This window comes from Orcinus orca, chromosome 3, assembly GCF_937001465.1.
Source record: "Orcinus orca chromosome 3, mOrcOrc1.1, whole genome shotgun sequence".
In the NCBI taxonomy this organism is placed as follows: Eukaryota; Metazoa; Chordata; class Mammalia; order Artiodactyla; family Delphinidae; genus Orcinus; species Orcinus orca.
Window position 1 is genome coordinate 114,662,214 of NC_064561.1, and position 18,887 is coordinate 114,681,100.

General features: G+C 38.8%; 1 protein-coding gene across 22 annotated transcripts in view; it reads left to right on the forward strand.

The window, feature by feature from the left end:
• MEF2C (myocyte enhancer factor 2C) overlaps positions 1-18,887 on the forward strand; it is a 169,490-nt gene that overhangs the window by 138,066 nt on the left and 12,537 nt on the right. For all 22 annotated transcript variants that reach the window (XM_049708307.1, XM_033401462.2, XM_049708305.1 and 19 more), the window contains 2 exons: positions 793-840; positions 17,620-17,792. In XM_049708307.1, coding sequence (XP_049564264.1) covers positions 793-840; positions 17,620-17,792 — 221 coding nt within the window. The remainder of the gene's footprint in view (positions 1-792; positions 841-17,619; positions 17,793-18,887) is intronic.

Here is an 18,887-nt window from a genome sequence, read left to right on the forward strand (position 1 = left end):
GAAATGACCAAAGTTCTAGACAATTAGCATTGCACAGAATTAATTGTATAAAATACACTTACAAAGAATTAAACATCAAATATATGGTTATTTGAGCATAGAGTAAACCTTACTCTTTTCCTTCACTCTCTAGAAAATATCACCTTAGGAAAAACTAGACTTGGAAATATGATAAAAATTTAGAGACCATTCAAAGACTAGATTTTTTTTTAATTTATTCATTTATTTTTTTAAATTTATTTTTGGCTGTGTTGGGTCTTCGTTGCTGTGTGTGGGCTCTCTCTAGTTGCGGTGAGCGGGGGCTTCTCATTGCGGTGGCTTCTCTTGCTGCAGAGCACGGGCGCTAGGTGCACAGGTTTCAGTAGTTGTGATACGTGGGCTCAGTAGTTGTGGCTCGCGGGCTCCAGAGCACAGGCTCAGTAGTTGTGGTGCACGGACTTAGTTGCTCCGCGGCATGTGGGATCTTCCTGGACCAGGGCTCGAACCCATGTCCCCTGCATTGGCAGGCAGATTCTTAACCACTGCGCCACCAGGAAGTCCTAAAGGCTAGCTTTTTAAATGTAATCTTTCTTAGAAAGAAAGATTCTGCAAAATGTCAGTCAGTGATTGTATTTTTAATGTTTGACCACAGCATGTCACAGTGAAACGAATATCAGCCATCTGACCTAGGTAGTACTTGACAAATTTAGGACTCTTGGGTGAGGACCAAATGCTAAGGTTGCTAAAGGTAAAGTGTGTTGCTCTGTGGGCCTTTTAGCCTTTCTCCTTTTGATCTTCCTCTTTCATCCATAGGTGGTCTGATGGGTGGAGACCTCACATCCGGTGCAGGCACCAGTGCAGGTGAGTGGAGACTTCAGTACTAGAGTACGTTTCATTGTTTAGCGTTCCTTTACTTGGTGATTTGCAGAAGTAAGTCTTTTGAACAAAGTCAAGTTGAGAGATCAGTGAGAGGCATGGGAAAATGGCCCCAAGAATTTCTAAAGCACTTTTATGAAGCAGGAGTGGTTGGATAGTAACTCAGAAGACTATTTATTAACTAGACCTTTCCTTAATAAAACTTCAGCTAGTCAACATAATCAGAATTGGGGGTTCTGATCAAATCAATTTAATCCTAGGTACCATCTGTAGCCACAAAAGTACCTTTAACAAGCCTTGCCGATCGTGTTCTTTGTTAATCATTTCACGTTAAATGTGAATCACTTTCTACACAAAGTACCAAACTTCTGTACACTTCAAAAGGAGAATACATAAAGAAAAGGAAGGAGTGAGATTATAACCCTTCCACAATACTGTTAATAAAATAAAACCACATTTGGCATTAAAATGAGTTCTTAGAGAATATGAACACAGTGGACCCCGCGAAAAAGCCCCTTAAATATAGTTCAGCTCTTAAGAACTTCTTCCATTATGGCCAATTGTCTCCTGGTCACACTTCTCCAGGGTTCCATATTAATTCATATAATTGTGATTATTGAGATATTGATGTCATTTTCAACACAGCGGTAAGACAGGACAATACTTTGATGCTAACTGCAGTTCACTATTGGCACAACAAGTAACCATGGTAATTCCTGCAGCGGGAACATGCTCTACATTTAAAATAGTAGGAGGCAGGCATGATAACATAAGGTTATGTTTGAAATGTCAAAAAAATTCAAGTTTATTGAAATATCTATGGACAGCCTAATTAAAATATTTTGCCGGGTTCAACTATAATAGCCTGCTAATTATAAGAACGAAGATTAACAAATTGGCATATAGGGCTTCCCTGGTGGCGCAGTGGTTGAGAGTCCGCCTGCCGATGCAGGGGACACGGGTTCGTGCCCCGGTCTGGGAAGATCCCACATGCCGCGGAGTGGCTGGGCCCATGAGCCATGGCCGCTGAGCCTGCGCGTCCGGAGCCTGTGCTCCGCAACGGGAGAGGCCACAGCAGTGAGAGGCCCACATACCGCAAAAAAAAAAAAAAAATTAGGTAGATTCAAATTAATGAGTAGACTGAATATACTATTTTGCTGGACATTGAAGCAAAGTGCTCATTTTTTTCCCCTCAAAAAATACTGTATGGTTTGTAGCCCGAAAGTTACAGGACCAGATCAAAGCTAGACCATTGTAGCTTGGATTCAAGTCTCTGTCAAACATTGGCTAGAGAGCGTGATGGGGGCTGAAAACTGGATTGTCTCAAAGACCAAGAAAAAGATAAATAAGGAAAATGGCTTCGATGTTATGGTATTGTATCCAGTATCTCGATGCATCAGTTTGCTTGCTCACGTGGGAACAGCCAATAGTGGTGATGAAAGTTATTAGAAGTAGTAAAAAAAAAACAAAAACGCATGGGGTTGAGGGGATGGGTCACTCATCTTTGATGAACGTGGCCTCTTGTTACTGCTTAATAGCTAGAATGCTTTAGAATTCTATGTTGAAAATAAGTGGTGTTGCTCAATTATGCTGTCATTGTCAATTCCCTGACAGTCCACTAAGGTAAATGGCCCTCTGGGGACAAAGAAGACACTCAATCTTGTAAGCATACAAGTTAGCCACATATAGGCTATAGCGTCACTGAACTAAAAAAAAAATCTTACAGGCTTAGCAAATTCATCCCCCTGCTTCAGGACCTCTGTTGTAGCACAAGAATCTTCTACTTCAAAGCTGGAAGGGAATAAAAGAAGCACTCAGTTGCTCCAACTTGATGATAATAAACCTTGTATTTTGATAATTGTATCTTGTAGCCATGAGCATATAATTGTCACAGTTTCTGTATAGTTATGAAAGAGTTACTTCCCCACTTTTTAAAAATAGAGGAAGAAGCCCTTTCTAACCCTGGTTCCACAGAACACCTGTTGCACATGCCACTGAGTCTTGGGCTTAGCTGCTATGTCCTGCTCACAGACTCAGCCGTCTGCCCCTTCTTTCTCATGCCAGCCAGTATCATGTGTCAGAGATGAATATATCGGTGCTGATGTCAGACAATCACATAATACCGAGGGAAAGAAGGCCAGCCAGAATGTCTCTACATTTTCAGAAAAGAAAACTAAAGCAAAATGGCCAGAAGATATCTTCCAAATTTTGAATATTGTCATTGAAATTCAAAGTCTCAGATAAAGTTAGAAACTCTGAGGTCAAGTGGCAAGACTCTGCAATTAAGTTAAATATTTTTTCGCCTGTAATTTTTTTTCAAAATCTAGTCATCTCAGCTTGTAAAAAGGGTATAGTCTCATGAGGGAAGGAAATACATTTTTTTAATAAATTTATTTTATTTATTTTTGGCTGTGTTGGGTCTTCGTTGCTGCACACAGGCTTTCTCTAGTTTCAGCGAGCGGGGGCTTCTCTCCGTTGCATTGTACGTGCTTCTCACTGCAGTGGCTTCTCTTGTTGCAGAGCACGGGCTCTAGGTGCGTGGGCTTCAGTAGTTGTGGCACGAGGGCTCAGTAGTTGTGGCTCTTGGACTCTAGAGTGCAGGCTCAGTAGTTGTGGTGCACAGGCTTAGTTGCTCCGTGGCATGTGGGATCTTCCCGGACCAGGGATCGAACCCATGTCCCCTGCATTGGCAGGCAGATTCTTAACCACTGTGCCACCAGGGAAGTCCTCGGAAGGAAATAAATTTGGCATTTATTGTTTTCTTATAAATACCAAGAGACCAAAGAGCTCTCAGCTCAATCATAAAATATAGCATCTTTCCCATCCACTCCCTGCACTGTACCTCTCCCTCATGCCACCATCCAGTGAGTCATCAAATCTTACCAACTTTGCCTCGAAGGTATTTCCTAAAGCTAATCCTTTCTCTCCATTACTATCCCACTGCCCTGGTTCAGGGTTATGGCAACACTCCAGAACTATTTCCAGAGATCCCTAATTCATCTCCCAGCTTCACACTGCATCCCACTCCAGTCTCCTCGTAACTCATTAGTCTTTATCAAAACCTTAAACTAATTGTAGGTCATCCTTCAGATACTCAAAATCCAGCCATGGTTTCCCAGCTCTTTCAGAATTAACCATAAGCCTCTTATCTCTGGCCCATCCCTACTCTCCAGTCTTCAACCTTCTTACCTTCTTCCACTGCCATTAAAAACCCTGCACTCCAACTCTAATAATGGCAAACATTTAAATTGCTCTTACTATGTGACTTACAAAAATTAACTCATCTTTTTGCATTAAAGTATACCTTTAATGTATGTATTCATATGAATGCCCTTTCTATAGTTGGGGGAACTGACGCACAGAGAGGTTAAGTAATGGCCCGAGGTGGAACCCAGGCAGTCTGTCTCCAGAGTCCATGCTCTTAACTGCATTGTGCTGCCACTTTCCAAACAGTGTCAAGGCTTCTTGCCTTTGTGTATGCATTCCTAGAGCTCTCCTGCTTCATGCTGCTGAGCACCGTTTGTCATCCCTCAGAATTCAGTTCAACCATTCAGGAAATCCTTTCCTCACTCTTCCAAAAGGAATTATGCACCTCTCCTTGATTCTCTCTTGGCAGCCTGTGCCTACGTTATTTATTTCCTTGCATTGTAATTGCAATATCTAGGCACACATCTCTCTCCTGGACATTCATCCCTCTAGGGGCAAACTGTGTCCTATTCAGTTTGTATTCCCAGCTCAAGAAATAAGTGAGAGGACATGGCAGACATTCAGTAAATTTTTGTTAGCTGAATAAAGGAAAAGTTGATCTTCTAGACATAAATTTGTAATACTGTTTATGTGAAAAAAAAGAAAGAACACTTCAAAGAAATAATGTAATTTTAAATACAAAAAGATACACCCTTGATCTGTAATTCACAAAAATAATGTATTCTTCTGATACTGTGTATAACGAATAGTGCATTAATTATTTAATTAAATGGCTGAGCACTATTGACCAATGAAGTTTTACTAACTTTAACTTACTTAATGGAAAACCTAAAGAGCTGATATACAGCAGTAAATGAAATGGAGGTTGGTACCTCAGACCGTCACAAATTCCCTCTTAAAATAGTGACCCTCTTATTGCTTAAGTTGAAGTCATTTCAGAGATGAAGGCAAGTGGCGAGAAAGAAGAAACAGGATGGGGTTGTGCTCTTGATGTAAGGGAAACATACAGCAAGTCATTATAATACATTAGTAATAGTGACACTTGTAGGTTTCAGTTGACAGTTATTCATCCACTATTTAATCCTTTCCTTTCAAGAGACAAAATGAAAAGTCACTGCTTTTAAAATTACATTTTGTCATATCTCCGTACATTAAAGCTTTTAACATGCTAATCTTAGTGGTTACAGATGATTTTAAGATCAGGTTCAACTGAATTTTTGTTAGATTTAATAGAAATAATCGTTAGCACAGCCATGCCTTGTGTTGGATTATTCACTTCCCTCTTGGTACCCTTTGTTTTCACTTGGATAACATAGTTGCTTTTTTATTGAGTCAAAAGTACCAGTATGCTCTAGGATATACTGTTTCCTGATTGAGACCAAAAAAAGGGAGGTAGGGGAGCAGAAAAAACCCTTTAGGAACCTCTTTGAACATTTAGGAGAATTCTACAGTCTACGTAGCTATTTGACAATAAGGCGAAGGATATTTATGTATATTGATTAATAATTTTAAGTGGCATTTATTGTAAATTAGATATAATTTTATATAAAAAGAAACTAACAGCTGTTTCCTTATTTTGATGTTTATTGTTTACTATTTTATGCATTTGGTTGTCAAGCACTGTCACTTCTGGAATGCTTAATTTATATCAGCTAAATACATGGAGACTTGGTGGTGGCAGTGTACTGCCGTGGACAAACCACTGAGCGGTGGCTGAGTAAGGAGACCTGGCTTCCAGACTCCAAAAAGACTCCATCCAGTTAAGACTTTGGGTCATAACTTTGAGCCTCTGAACTTAGTACTCACATGAACGATAAGACACGAAAGTCTTTAAAGTCCATTTACATGCAGTGTTTTATGATCATATAATCCCAAAACTTTCCTAACATGAGTTTTTTGTAATTCATTTAGCATTGGAAAAGAAAAATTTAGCATATTATAAAATAGAACTAAATGAGAAGAGGAAAAGGTCATACAATGTTTAATTATTCTATACTAGTACTATTGCTTTGCAAGTATTTGTTTTTGAGAATACTTATCAAAAATTTCTTGGCTGACTTTCTTATCAACCAAACAGACTTCTGCAATTCTTGCTCAATAATTTAAACTATCAGTGAAGCGGTTAAAAATTCGGTTTAAAAGTATTGGCTTTAACAAGTTTATATTTTTGTTTTCTAACAAAACACAAATTCAGAATGCAATATTCAAGAAAAGGAGATTGATACCATTTAGTTACTCTCAAATAAGAAAACTTTTTTGTTAGTATCAAAATATAATTTTATATTACTTTTAAAAAAATTGTTAAGCAGCCAATGAAAAAAATCTGAATTAATAGTTGGATTCTTTTAAAGTATTATGTCAGTTTAAATTGTCCTGAATAAAAATTCTGAACTCATTTGCCATTTTACCTTGGGAGTTCACCCAAAACATAAATAAAGATCCAACAGCATTGTTTTATTATTATCTATGCAATTAAGTAACAGTGATATTTTTAACCCAAACCAAGGTTATCTAGATTTATTAAAAGGAAAAAAAAAATACTGTCCTCTAGTTGGAGAATCTACAGCACGTGATAATCAGACACTGCCAAGAAAATCAGTGTCAACTTCCCGTGTACAAGGCCTGGAAGAGGATAGGTGAAGCAGTATCTTGACACCATTCTCTAGGGGTCAACGTTGAAGTGGGAGAGGCAGGTCAAAGAGGAGACAGGTGAATGTTACAGGCTAAGTCAGGGCACCATCTGCTTTCAACCCTTTTGGTTTGGCTTAATTCTTAAGGAGTTTGATTTCCAGAGGGAAAAACAAAATTTCAAATTATAACTTCCCTAGAGAGGGTTTCAGGAGATTTTAGAGCCTTTTGCATATCCATGATGTCTGACCTCACAAGTTGTATTCCTTTTTATCACCTGTCTTTCTGTTATATTCAGCAAAGCAATGTGAACATTGGTCTCTTCACTCGTATCCTATTGATTTAACCTAAGAGTGTGATTGATAATAAAACTTTGGTCTTTTTAATATTAATTCAAGCAGTTAACATTTCCTCCTAAAATATTAGTTTTACTCAACGTTTGTCTTTTTTCTCTTAGCATTTTTCTTTGTCCTCGCACAGTGTTGGTTTCTCTCTTTCCTGTTTTTGACATCGCCATAAGATTTTATTTGCAGATAATACAGAAGGAAAAGCTCTTTTCAAAATCATTAGTGATATGAAACTGTACATCAATAGACAGTAGATCCTGACGGAGGGATGTGGTTAAAAAAACCCCTCTTGGAAATCAATGTTTTACCTACCAGGGACTTTTCGGGGCTTCAAGGCTGTCAGCCAAGAGTATAATTTGCTGTTTTTAGACAAACCTTTGCCAGTCTTAAATTTTAGTTAGACTTATATAGAATCTTTCACTTGAATTTCAATTCTAAGAGCGTATAGTCATGAAACAGTCACATATTTGAAAGATCAAATCAGATACATTCCTTTAGTTAACTTTCTACTAAAGGAAACTATATTGTACCAAAACCCTGGCTAAACAGTTTCAATTTATCATCTATAGATGTGTCCATAGGGTGCTAAGTATTCACTAGGTTTATTTATTATTGCTCCATTTCAGTTATTTTAACTGAACTTAATATCTACTTAGTAACTGTCTTACTAAACACTGTTCCCTCCTTTCACGATTTTTTGACCTTAGACTCCACTTACAACCTCTAGTTATGGCAAAGAACGGATTTGTCGTGTTTGTAGTGTGAGCAGGGGAAAAAAATCCCTGCCAAATTAGGTTATTATAATATAGTAATAATAGCAAATCTAAAGCTGTGGTTAATTTACATATTCAAACATGATAACATTAATTTACATAACAATCATGGAAAAGAAACCTTTAGTATTAAGCAACTCAGAGAAAACTATGAAATCATGGAGCAAAATTTTTGCTCAAGCAGTAATTGGGGAAAATATTCTGGAGGCAGATGTTCAGAATAATAAAATCACCAAGAAAAATACATGATATACCAGTTACTTTAGAGATGACATCACCCTTGGAAAGTCTGTGAATTCCCATTTTGCAGGATTGGTGGTGAAAATTAAATGAGATCATCAATACAAGGCAGCACCTAGCACAGTTTCTGCCCTAGAGTAATAAATGTTGGCTCTTGTTAGTATTATAATTATCTATATTCTTGACTTCCTAAGCAAAAAATAAAGCTTAGTTTAATCTAGTCCCAGTAATATTTATTAAATGTGCAGGGTGTGAGTAATGCACTAGCAGGCCTCACAGAGATGCCTGCCGCGGCCCCTACCCTCAAGGGTGGGAGTAGAGAGGAGATATTAATAATTCTGAGGCAGAAAGGGAGCGCAGTGCGATGCAGTGCAACACATTTCATTTGAACATTATCATCTTCTGATGTGTTTGCAGCAGTTGTGTAAATGTTAAAACCACAAGTAATTATTCTTTCTCTTCTGTCATGTTCTCTCTAATTTGAACTGTCTCAATATTTTTGTTTATAAAAATGACTGAAAGAATGAACAATTGTGTCAATAATGAAGACACCCCCTCATTTTTTAGTAAAGAGACAGCCCCCAAATCGCAAGAAGTGAACAATTAAGTGAGTCATAAATCTATCATTCATTGTTAAGTGGAACTTTTTTTAAGATAGCAAGATTCCATATCATTTTTGTGGTACGATGAAAAACTATCCCTTCAGTAAGTCAGTACTAAGAACAGACCGATAGAGTGCCTTTGTGCATGGGAAACATCAAATTGTCGATTTCTTTCTTATTTGCAAGTGGAGCCTTTATTCCAAGAGAAGGAACAATTCAAGGATGCATTCTAAATCTGAAACATGTGGCTTTTGTAATAATGTAGTGGAAGCAGTTTGTGCTTTGGATTCAGATCAGAGCTCTCCCACTTACTGACAAGTCTCAGAAACTCCCGGAACCTCAGTTTCCTCATCTGTCAAAAATTGGGATGATAATGCCTGACCCACATGACTTTCAGGAAAAATGAAAGTGGTCTGCCAACACAAACCTGCTTTATAACACAGACTCCAATCTTTAGGAAAACAACTCAGTAATAAGTAAAAATTCTTTACGTCTGCCTCACAATCCAAAGCCCATTGTATGTGCTGAATGTTTAAAGTTCTAGTTGGCAGATAGACTTAATCTCACAAAAGATACTAAACAAAACACATCTAAGAAACATCAAGGACAAGTGGGGTAAGTAGGAAATCCGTGAAGGCATGGTTCAGCATCAGGGTGACATGGTCAAGCAGAAGAGACAAGTCTCTTTTTAGAACGTCTGCTGCCCTCTAACTGGTGTAGCCAAGAATAGTCTTGGCTCGAGTGTATTCTTGGGGTATTGTCTAAGAATACACCACAAAAGGCACTGAGGTTTCACAGGAGTTTCTTCTTAGTCTAACATTATACGTTATTATATTATTTCCCTGAGAAACCCCCGATAGATTGGAGACTTGATTTTACTTTTAAGAATCTGTAATCAGGAGTCTTTAGCTGGATAAGAATCAGAAATCTGATTTGCCCCCATTCTGCAGTAGGCATATTGAAATTTTCATCATTCCCAGATTTCTGACCTCCAAATGTTTTGTGGTTGCCTTTTCCCTTAGAGCCATCCCATGAAAAAGATCTCCTTTCCCCTCAAAAAAAAAAAACCAAAAAAACAAAAAACTGATTGTGATTTACAACAGCTGAATAACTTATAGTTGGTAGTGCTTTCAACAGCGTTTCAGGCATTCAGGGCAAAGTGAATATAAGACTGAAGTCTAGAAGGTCATAATTTTTTCCCACTAAAAACTATTTTAGGTGTGTTGCTTCCGGTAGAGCAGTGGGTTGTATGAGCAGTTTTACTATGTACAAATAAAATTACATGAAAAGCCGTAGGTTTATTTGAGACACAAAACAATGTCCTGATATTGGAAACTAACTTACCTTAAAACTTTTAAAAAGTCAAATGTAAAATTAATTGATAGTAGTGAACGTTATCATATATGTAACATCTCTAGTTTAACAAGACTGTATGCTGTAAATATTTTCAAAATTGTTCTGTTGAAAGAAAAAAAAAACCTTAAGTGGGCAAAGCATTTTGCTGAAGTAAAACCCGAAAATCAATACATCAGAGGTTCAGCTGTTTGTTCACTTTAATGTTTTCCTGTGGCAGTTTGCTCCAAATTCCCAAAAATAAGATACCATTAACAAACTACTAAAGAAAGTAATTTTTATAACCTGTGTATGAGAAATTATTTTCCAGATATCTAATAGTGGGTACTATAAAATACTGGGCGCTTCCCTATCATGTTGAGTGGTTCTGATGAAGCTGGTCTCTTAAATAGACAGTAGGTGGGTAAACATCTTTACCCTCTATTACAGGGGAGAAGATTATTGACTAAAGTATTACAAAATCTACCTTTAAAAGCATACTTAATCATCCACTCAAAATAGCACACTGAAAGTTAAACAGCTGCTCTGGCATTTACTGTAGCTAAACCCAATATTTCCTATTTGTAAATATTTATTTATCCAGAAGGAGGCTAGAAATATGGTTTGGAACATCACCATTCTGTGCCCCTTATGTAAGTCCAGTGTCTTTTGAACCAGAATTGCTATTTTTGATGCCCAGGTTGACCATGTTCCACATCACTGCTGACTTAGGAGACCCTTTGAGTCTCATGTCCCTGGTCTCACCCTTTGTTTCCTCTCTTCCTTTGTGTTCCTGTAATTTTAGGATGAGGTTTGACAGAGAAGGGTTTTCAAAATCTCAGAGTATGACCAATTCCCAGGAGCAGGGCCGTGTTGTGCTTCAGAGCATGGACTCTGGACACACTGCTGGGTTCAAACCATGGCTCAGCCAGCTGATAGCTGTTTAACGCTGGGCAAGTTACTGGACCTCTCTGTTCTTCAGTTTTCTCTTTATGTAACGCAGGGATACTCTTAGCACCTCACAGGGTTGTTTTGAGGATTAAAGGTGTTTTATATCCGGGTATAATAACAAAACACATTGCATAGGTGCCTGTACTGTTCTGGGTACTTAAGATGCATGCTTGATGTTGTTAATACTATTGGTAATTAGTACATAAAATGCTTGCTGTTGTTAATATTGCATTGTCGTGTTGGTCAGCTGCCTTGGGAGAGTAGGTGGGAGTCTCTGATTCAGATGACTTTTATGCTTCTCTCACACTGATGAAATCATTACTTAGCGTGTGAAAACCAAGGCTCAGTATAGTTGAAGGAACTCTAATGGAGACCTCATGACTAGGAACTGGATTTATCTACTTAATCCTCCTTTGTCCTCGATGCCCATCTGCCTTGTAAATCTTCCCGACTCTGCCTCATTCAGACCTCATTCCTCATGTGTTCCCTGGCAGATGTGTCCTAACTAGCTTCCTTATAACCGTCTAACTCTGTAATGTATCCTTTCCACTGCCACTATTGCTGTTTTCCCAGTACACAGCTAACGTCGCCCCTTCCTACTCACAAACAACTTTGGCTGTTCATTTTCTATGGTATAAAGTTTAGTAAAAGTTTATTATAAAGTCTACAGTAGAAAGTTAACATGATCTGACAGGCTTGTGTTAGCCTAGCCTACTTTTTCAACTTCTGAAAACTGCATCCTCTGAAATGATCTATATTTCACCTTCATAGGAATACTTATCCTTCTCAAACACAGTCGTGACTCTGAGATCTGTCATGAATTCCCTCTCTCCAGGAAGTCTCTCTCTGAACCGCCTAATGAAATCCTGTGCACTCTTAATTGCCACCCTTCTACCATTCTTTTTCCTAGGATATCATGCAGCCCGTCTTTTGGTAGAAAGGTCTGTATGAGTAAATTATTATTGAAATTCATCTTGATATAGAGACAACCTATGGCAGTAAACACTTGACAGTGTAGAAGAAAAGATCCAGCATCTCAGAGTTTTTTTTCATTAGGGAAAATTTCTACTTTGAGTCTACTGCTTGCAGTTAGCTAAGGTAATGTGCTTTGAAATGATTAACAGGTGCAATAGGTGAAAAAGAAGCTTTAATTAACTTTCTATTAACAAATTTAGTAGGTGGGCACTTGCATGATTTTCTGACTTTTATATTATATGGTTGATAAACAGTTTGTCTCAGTGGTATACTTGGTCATCAGTGTGTAATCATTATCTAAAATAGAAAATGTTCTCAAGTAGTATAAAGAGGAGAGACCCTTGATGTTTGAAATTAGCAAGTTACACATTATGTTTTCAGTTCTCATCCCACATTCCCTCCGTAACTTGACTTTTAGTCCCATTCCTGAATAATTCTAATTTTTCCAGCATGATTTGCATATGTGTTTTGTGAGCATTTGAAACGCTTAACAGACTAGTGCTCTGTGTAGTATTAGCCTCTAATTATGCACGATTTTGGAGGAGAGTGAGTTCAAGGTGGGCCGAGGTTGACTGAAAGGTATCATGAAAGCACTGGGCCTTTGCCGATCCTTAAAAATGAATTTGAATTAAACAGGAAATCAAACACTGCCAGTTATTGAACTGCTAGAGCAAAGACTCAGGCTTATTCAGAGGATGGTGAGCTTGGCTGTGGCCACTGGAAATTAGGTTAGATAGACAAAGTGGGTCAAACTACGCACAGTTTGGAGAGCCAAGCCAGGGCACTGACCCACTAGTGTTAAGTATGATCTGAAAAAGGAACATGAGAGAAGCAACACTTGAGAAAGATTTTTAAAGAAAACCTTGGGAGTGTACATTAGGTTTATTATAACACATATGCACAAAAATTTGCATACAGCTTCAAGGAGCTCACAGTCTTCCGGCAGCCCATCTTAAGGCTTGGTGAAGAACCCTTCAACTAGAGACCAGGAACCCAAACAGGGGGTTATGGAAAGACCTAGTCAAATGGCAGCAAAAGCCTAAATTAGGATGGTGGCAATGGAAATGGAGGGAGACATTTTTGAAGAAAAGTCAGCAAGGTTTGGAAACTAATTGGATATGGAGTTGGAAGAGGAAGCGGGAATGAATGAATAGTCAAAGATGGCGACTTGAGAGACTCCAAAAACAGATCGTGCCAACGAAAAAATTAACCTTGCTCCATGAGGACTAGTTTCTGTTTTGTGCTTATTAGATTTATATTCTTGTATTTATAATTGAAAGTCCAGGAGAGAAAAAAAAAAAATGACGTGAAAAGACTCATAACGTCTAAACATCCCAATAAGAGAAAGTTTCAGAAGTTCGGGCTCAAAGAGAGCTACATACTCAATTGAGCTCTGTGAGACAAGGCAAAATGTCCTCCTCACAACATCTTAAGCCAGGAATATGTTCTTTGAATTTACAACTTCTTAAAATAGGAGTCAATTTTTAAAAAAAAGAAAAGAGAAAGCAGCAAGTGTTTTCAAGTTAACTGGAAAGAAAAAAAATTTTTTCTCCTAACACCACATTTGAAGTTTTGTGTATTTACAGTAGTTTTAGTATGAGTGTTTAGAAACTTGTAACCAAGAGACGTAGATTCTATTATCCTTTATGCAAATTATATCGTGAATGCTTAAATTGTTTTCTGTGAAACAATATTTTTAATCAAACGAAACGATAAAACAAACGAACTCTAAAGTTGGTCTGTTCTTCGTTTTCTTATAATCTATAATCAGGAAATCCATTCACTCATGCTTTATAATTTTGGGGCTTTTAAGTGGTCAGGGGAATGTGACATCTGCATGCAGTCACATCCAAATTGATAATTGTCCCAGGCGGAGGGTAATTTTAAAACATGAAGGAAGGTGGAATCTGTATCTCAGAAGGTTATTGAAGGGTGGCGGTTCCCACCTCCCGACCCCTGACTTTGAAAGAGACTGTTCTTTTGGGCGAATTTATCTTAAGGTAGGACAGCAGCCTCAACCAAGGCCAAAGCGTCCTGAGTGGGGAGGCGGCTGCGGCTTCCGAGCCAGTTTAAATGCAGGCTCTTCTTAGCAGTAAACCACACGAATGTATTCATCACTGATTTTCAAATGATAGGTTTCTATATCACTGGTTTAGGATCCACAGCCTCACATTCCTGAATCTATATTATGCCAAAAGAATAACAACTTGGTGGCTGGAAACAGAAATGGTTATTATACGGCTCCAAAATGCTAGCTGGCACAATATGCTAAAAACAGCAGAAACTCACCGGTAAAAGGCAGAATTTATTTGTTCTCAAAAATAACTTTATGCTCTAAAAATATGAATCTAAGAAGTGTCATCGTGGTTCAAAATATTTTACCTTCAATATGTAAACACCTTAAAGTATGTGACTAATCTTCTAAAATGGCATAATTTCCAAACAACAGGAAATATTCCAAGGGGAAAAATAGAATGCTTTTCCAATCAATTTTTTAAGTTTTGAGGCATTTATTGGGTGAAAAACTATAATATATGTTTGCTTTTTTTTCCCCCGACTGCTGCCCCAAATCATTGTTTAAAATGTGGGCAGAAAGGGGTAGGCTTTGTTGGAATTTCTCAGAGTTTACTGTAGAAGATGTTTGGTTTTTTTAATTTAAAAAAAAAAGAGCTTTTCTCAGAGCCTTCGTGCAGCATTTCCATTTTCACACACTGGCCCAGTGCTCGTCATATCACAGGACAACACATTTCATAAAGTGGTTTTACTTCCTTTTAGCAAAATAACTCCTCCATGCAAACCAGTATCGGCATCTACGACGCCGGGGTTTTAGTTTCTTCAGATCTGTTCAAGCTTCATTGCACTGCTTAACTGACTTCTTTTTCCCCCTTTCTTTTGAAATTACCCAGCTAATTTTCCATTTGATTGTTTATTTAAACCAGATCTCACGCAGGCTTAATAGATAAGTGACATAGGCATTCAGTGTGTCTGTCAGTCTGAGCTTCAGCTGACAGGAAAATAGAGAGCAAACTTTGTCTTGGTTTTCTCACTCCCTTTTTATCCAGTGGAATCTATTAATTAAAACGAAAGCCCTAGCATAGTCACGATAATGATTCAGTAAGACACCTTAAATATAAGACTCCTGTGAGCATTCCATTTGATCGAGCGTTTTTCTAAGTGAACATATCCTTTGTATTTCTCCTAGTGGAAAAAGGTAAATTGCATTTGTTTCATAAAACAACTTTTGCCACAGAAAACAATCCAAATTAACTGTAAAAAAAAATGTTTTGGGCTTTTGACATATTTAGCTGGCTTTAGAGAATTTAGCTAATTTTCTTGAAGTTTTATTATAGAAGAGTAATTTACATACAAATTCAACCAGCGCTTCTTAAGCAACTACTTTATACTTGACACGCTTTGGGGGAGGAGTTGTTTGTTTTATTTTGTGGGGTTTTTCTTCCAGTAAAGTGGAGAATTTTATGCATAATCCAATTGACAGATTTAATCTTGTAGTTATTTGTTATATATTCAGCCCGTTTATTCATGCATAAAATGAGACAAGTAAATGAATGGGGTATGAAGAACCAGTGTGCTCTGCACAGTGTGCCTCAAATAGATTCTAATTCAAAAGATGTACCCATAAATCTCTCCTGAAATATACCTGGGCTTTGCCTTCCCAATTCCTCATCATAGCTCAGGTCATCATGGAAGTTTCCAGACTGGATCACACTATCAGGCCTTCCTAATGACAGAATATCCCAATACCAGTAGATCTCTCTGTCCACTTAAAGGCCTGTGTTACCTCTGCTCTGCAACCTTCAGGGGTCTGCATTTCCACCATTTAAACCTAAGACATGTTAGCCTGGAATTCACAGGCTAAACTTCTGTGGGTTCCACAGCCCAGCCCTCCACGTTCCTTCAGGGTCTCTGACACTCCCCTCTTTCCATGGGTTGCCCTCTCACCAGGATGCTCACATGCCACCTTGAACCTCTCCCAGTGCCTGGTCACAAGCCCAGAGATCTTACTACCTCCTCTCTTTTTTCAAGACTCACATCAGTTCTTGCCTCTTCCGTGAATCTTGTTTGGATAATCTCTTCCCTCCTGGGAACCCAATAGCACTTAATCTGTATTGCTCTGTGGCACATCACCCCAGGCTGCCTTGTCTTAGTGCGTATGTTTCACGCGTGCCTGTATTGGATTGCCACAAAGGGACTGCAGGGCCTGAGGGGGCTTGAGGGACTGAGGACCGGGGGCTTGTCTCTGCATCCCCACTGGGTAGCACACAGTACCATTCCTCCTGGGGTAACAGATACTTGTGTTTTACGATAATGATAATGATGACAGTAACAACGAGGTTTGACTGTCTCCTTTAGAGAGCTTTAGAAAACAACTGTCTAGGTAGGTTTCCAGCACGCGTTGTTGAATCACCTAGGTGGTTTCTCTTAGCACGGGTTGTTGAATCACCTAGGTGGTTTCTCTTATTCTCCAATCAGAGATGGTAGAGGAAGCCAGCAGGGGACTTTCCGGTTCAGCTCAGGTTGCATCGACTCCCTCCACAGCTCTGCCTGTCACGGGACAGTGTATTTTGAATTATGACAAATGGACACCTTCAGATAGCCATTTGTCTGTTAGTGGAGGGCTAAGCATCAGAGACCAAAGAAAACCCTTTCAGGACGGTTGCCACTCAGTGGCTACTCCTGTGCCCTGTGCATCAGCACTTTAGTGGAGGCATCGTCCCCTCATTTCGGCTCCTGAGAAGGAGTCCTGCTTTTTGAAGTTCTGTGTGAGCAGGAAAGCAGGGCTTCAGGTTCGTACACTGAGCTTAGTGAGGAGAGCAAACCAGATGGAAGAAAGCCATAGGGAGAAATCGCTCAAAGACAAGGGGAACTGAATAGCAAAGCGTGTGAGAGGCTACTACACCTCCTGCGTGTCCTAGAAATTATAGGCTTGCTGGTATGCCCTTTCTTCACTTAAGGACACACAGATACACAAAATAAAACCCAAATCGCTGAACCAAAAGAGTGAGTCATGCCAGCCAGGCCTCCGCCGAGCTAGTCAATTAAAGTGCAGGACCAATTCAGTGCTTTTCTTAGACCCTGAACGACTGACTGTCTGACTTTCTTCCCAAATTTTTTTTTTTAATTAATGAATTTATTTATTTTTGGCTGTGTTGGGTCTTCGTTTCTGTGTGAGGGCTTTCTCTAGTTGCGGCGAGCGGGGACCACTCTTCATCGCGGTACACGGGCCTCTCACTATCGCGGCCTCTCTTGTCGCGGAGCACAGGCTCCAGACACGCAGGCTCAGTAGTTGTGGCGCACAGGCTCTAGTTGCTCCGCGGCATGTGGGATCTTCCCAGACCAGGGCTCGAACCTGTGTCTCCTGCATTGGCAGGCAGATTCTCAACCACTGCACCACCAGGGAAGCCCCCGAAATTTTTTTAATAGAATAAAAGTATATGCTGGTTTCTGGGCAAGTTGCTCTCTATTAGGTCTCTTCTCATTAAGAGTTTTTAATCTTCCTTCAGAGGAATGTTAAATAACTGATTGGGTTCCTGATGTGGAGGCTGTCAGTCATCCTGTGAACTTTCAGTGTACGTTATTGTCTCACCCTGTTAATCCTTTATTCTTAATCTCATGTAGTGTATTCTCTAGAAACATTTTTGAGTCTAGATTTTTTTTTTCCTCAGTGCTCTCATTGTTTTGTGTTAACAGGGAACGGGTATGGCAATCCCCGAAACTCACCAGGTCTGCTGGTCTCACCTGGTAACTTGAACAAGAATATGCAAGCAAAATCTCCTCCCCCCATGAATTTAGGGATGAATAACCGTAAACCAGATCTCCGAGTTCTTATTCCACCAGGCAGCAAGAATACGATGCCATCAGTGGTAATGTGAAATTACATTTTAAATAAATGTTGCTGTTTTGTATATGTTTTGCTATTTGTGTATTTGTCTAACTTTATGAATTACTCACATGCTCCCAGAAAATTAACATGTCAGTGCTATTGCTGGGGCCCTGTTGGATTTAGCTATTATTTCTGGTAACTAGTGTGCATTTTCCCTTTTCCGTGGAAAAAAAAGAACCAACATCCAAAAAAACTCCACTATAGGGCTGGTGTTCTGGGGCAAAGAAAACATTTCCTTTTAAGGCCTCCAATTTATAATTAGAAAAAAATCATTACCTAGTACTCTGCTTATGACACATATGATTTGATTTGGCCAATGGTAGAACCACACTCACAGAATGAGGTATTTCATAACAGATTTTTACAGTATTGAACTAAATAAGTATGTCCTTAAGGTACTGACAATGAAAAATCTTTCTCAAAATTCCTAAATGAACTTTCTCCCGTTAATTAGCAATTCTTTTCTTAGGTGTATTACAACGATAATGTTTAATGTGTCACATGCCTATGCACTGCCTCAATTCATCTTTCCAAATATGCATTTTATGACAGTAGTTACCTCTCAAAAACAAATTGTCTTAAAATTCTAGGCATTTTGAGAACAAAGGTTATATTTTTATTTTACATCAAAAAACATTTGTGGCACTTATAAGAATAAATAAATATGAAATATAAATAATATCCCTGGAAGCTATCATTTTTCTTTCTCCTGGGTCCGCAGGACGAAGGTGAAGATAATATTGTGGGACCACATTCAGCAACAAAGAGACTTACATCCGTGTTCTCCAAATTAGCTTTGCTTAAGAGCGAGAACATTTAAAACCAAGATTCAGCAGACAGATTTAGATCATTCTGCAAACACATTTTTTTTTTCTTTCTCTGCTCTGTGGCAAGCTTCAGGGTAAAACAGTCCTGCAAGCTGATTAGTTTATTATGGCACAGTGCAGATTAATTTTGAATATCAGCCCCCAAAAATTCACATTATGTGCAACATTCCCTTCGGAAAAGGCTGGATAAATAAAACCTCCCACAGGGCCACAGCCAAGCAGTGTGGGCCATGCATGGCAGGCTGTCT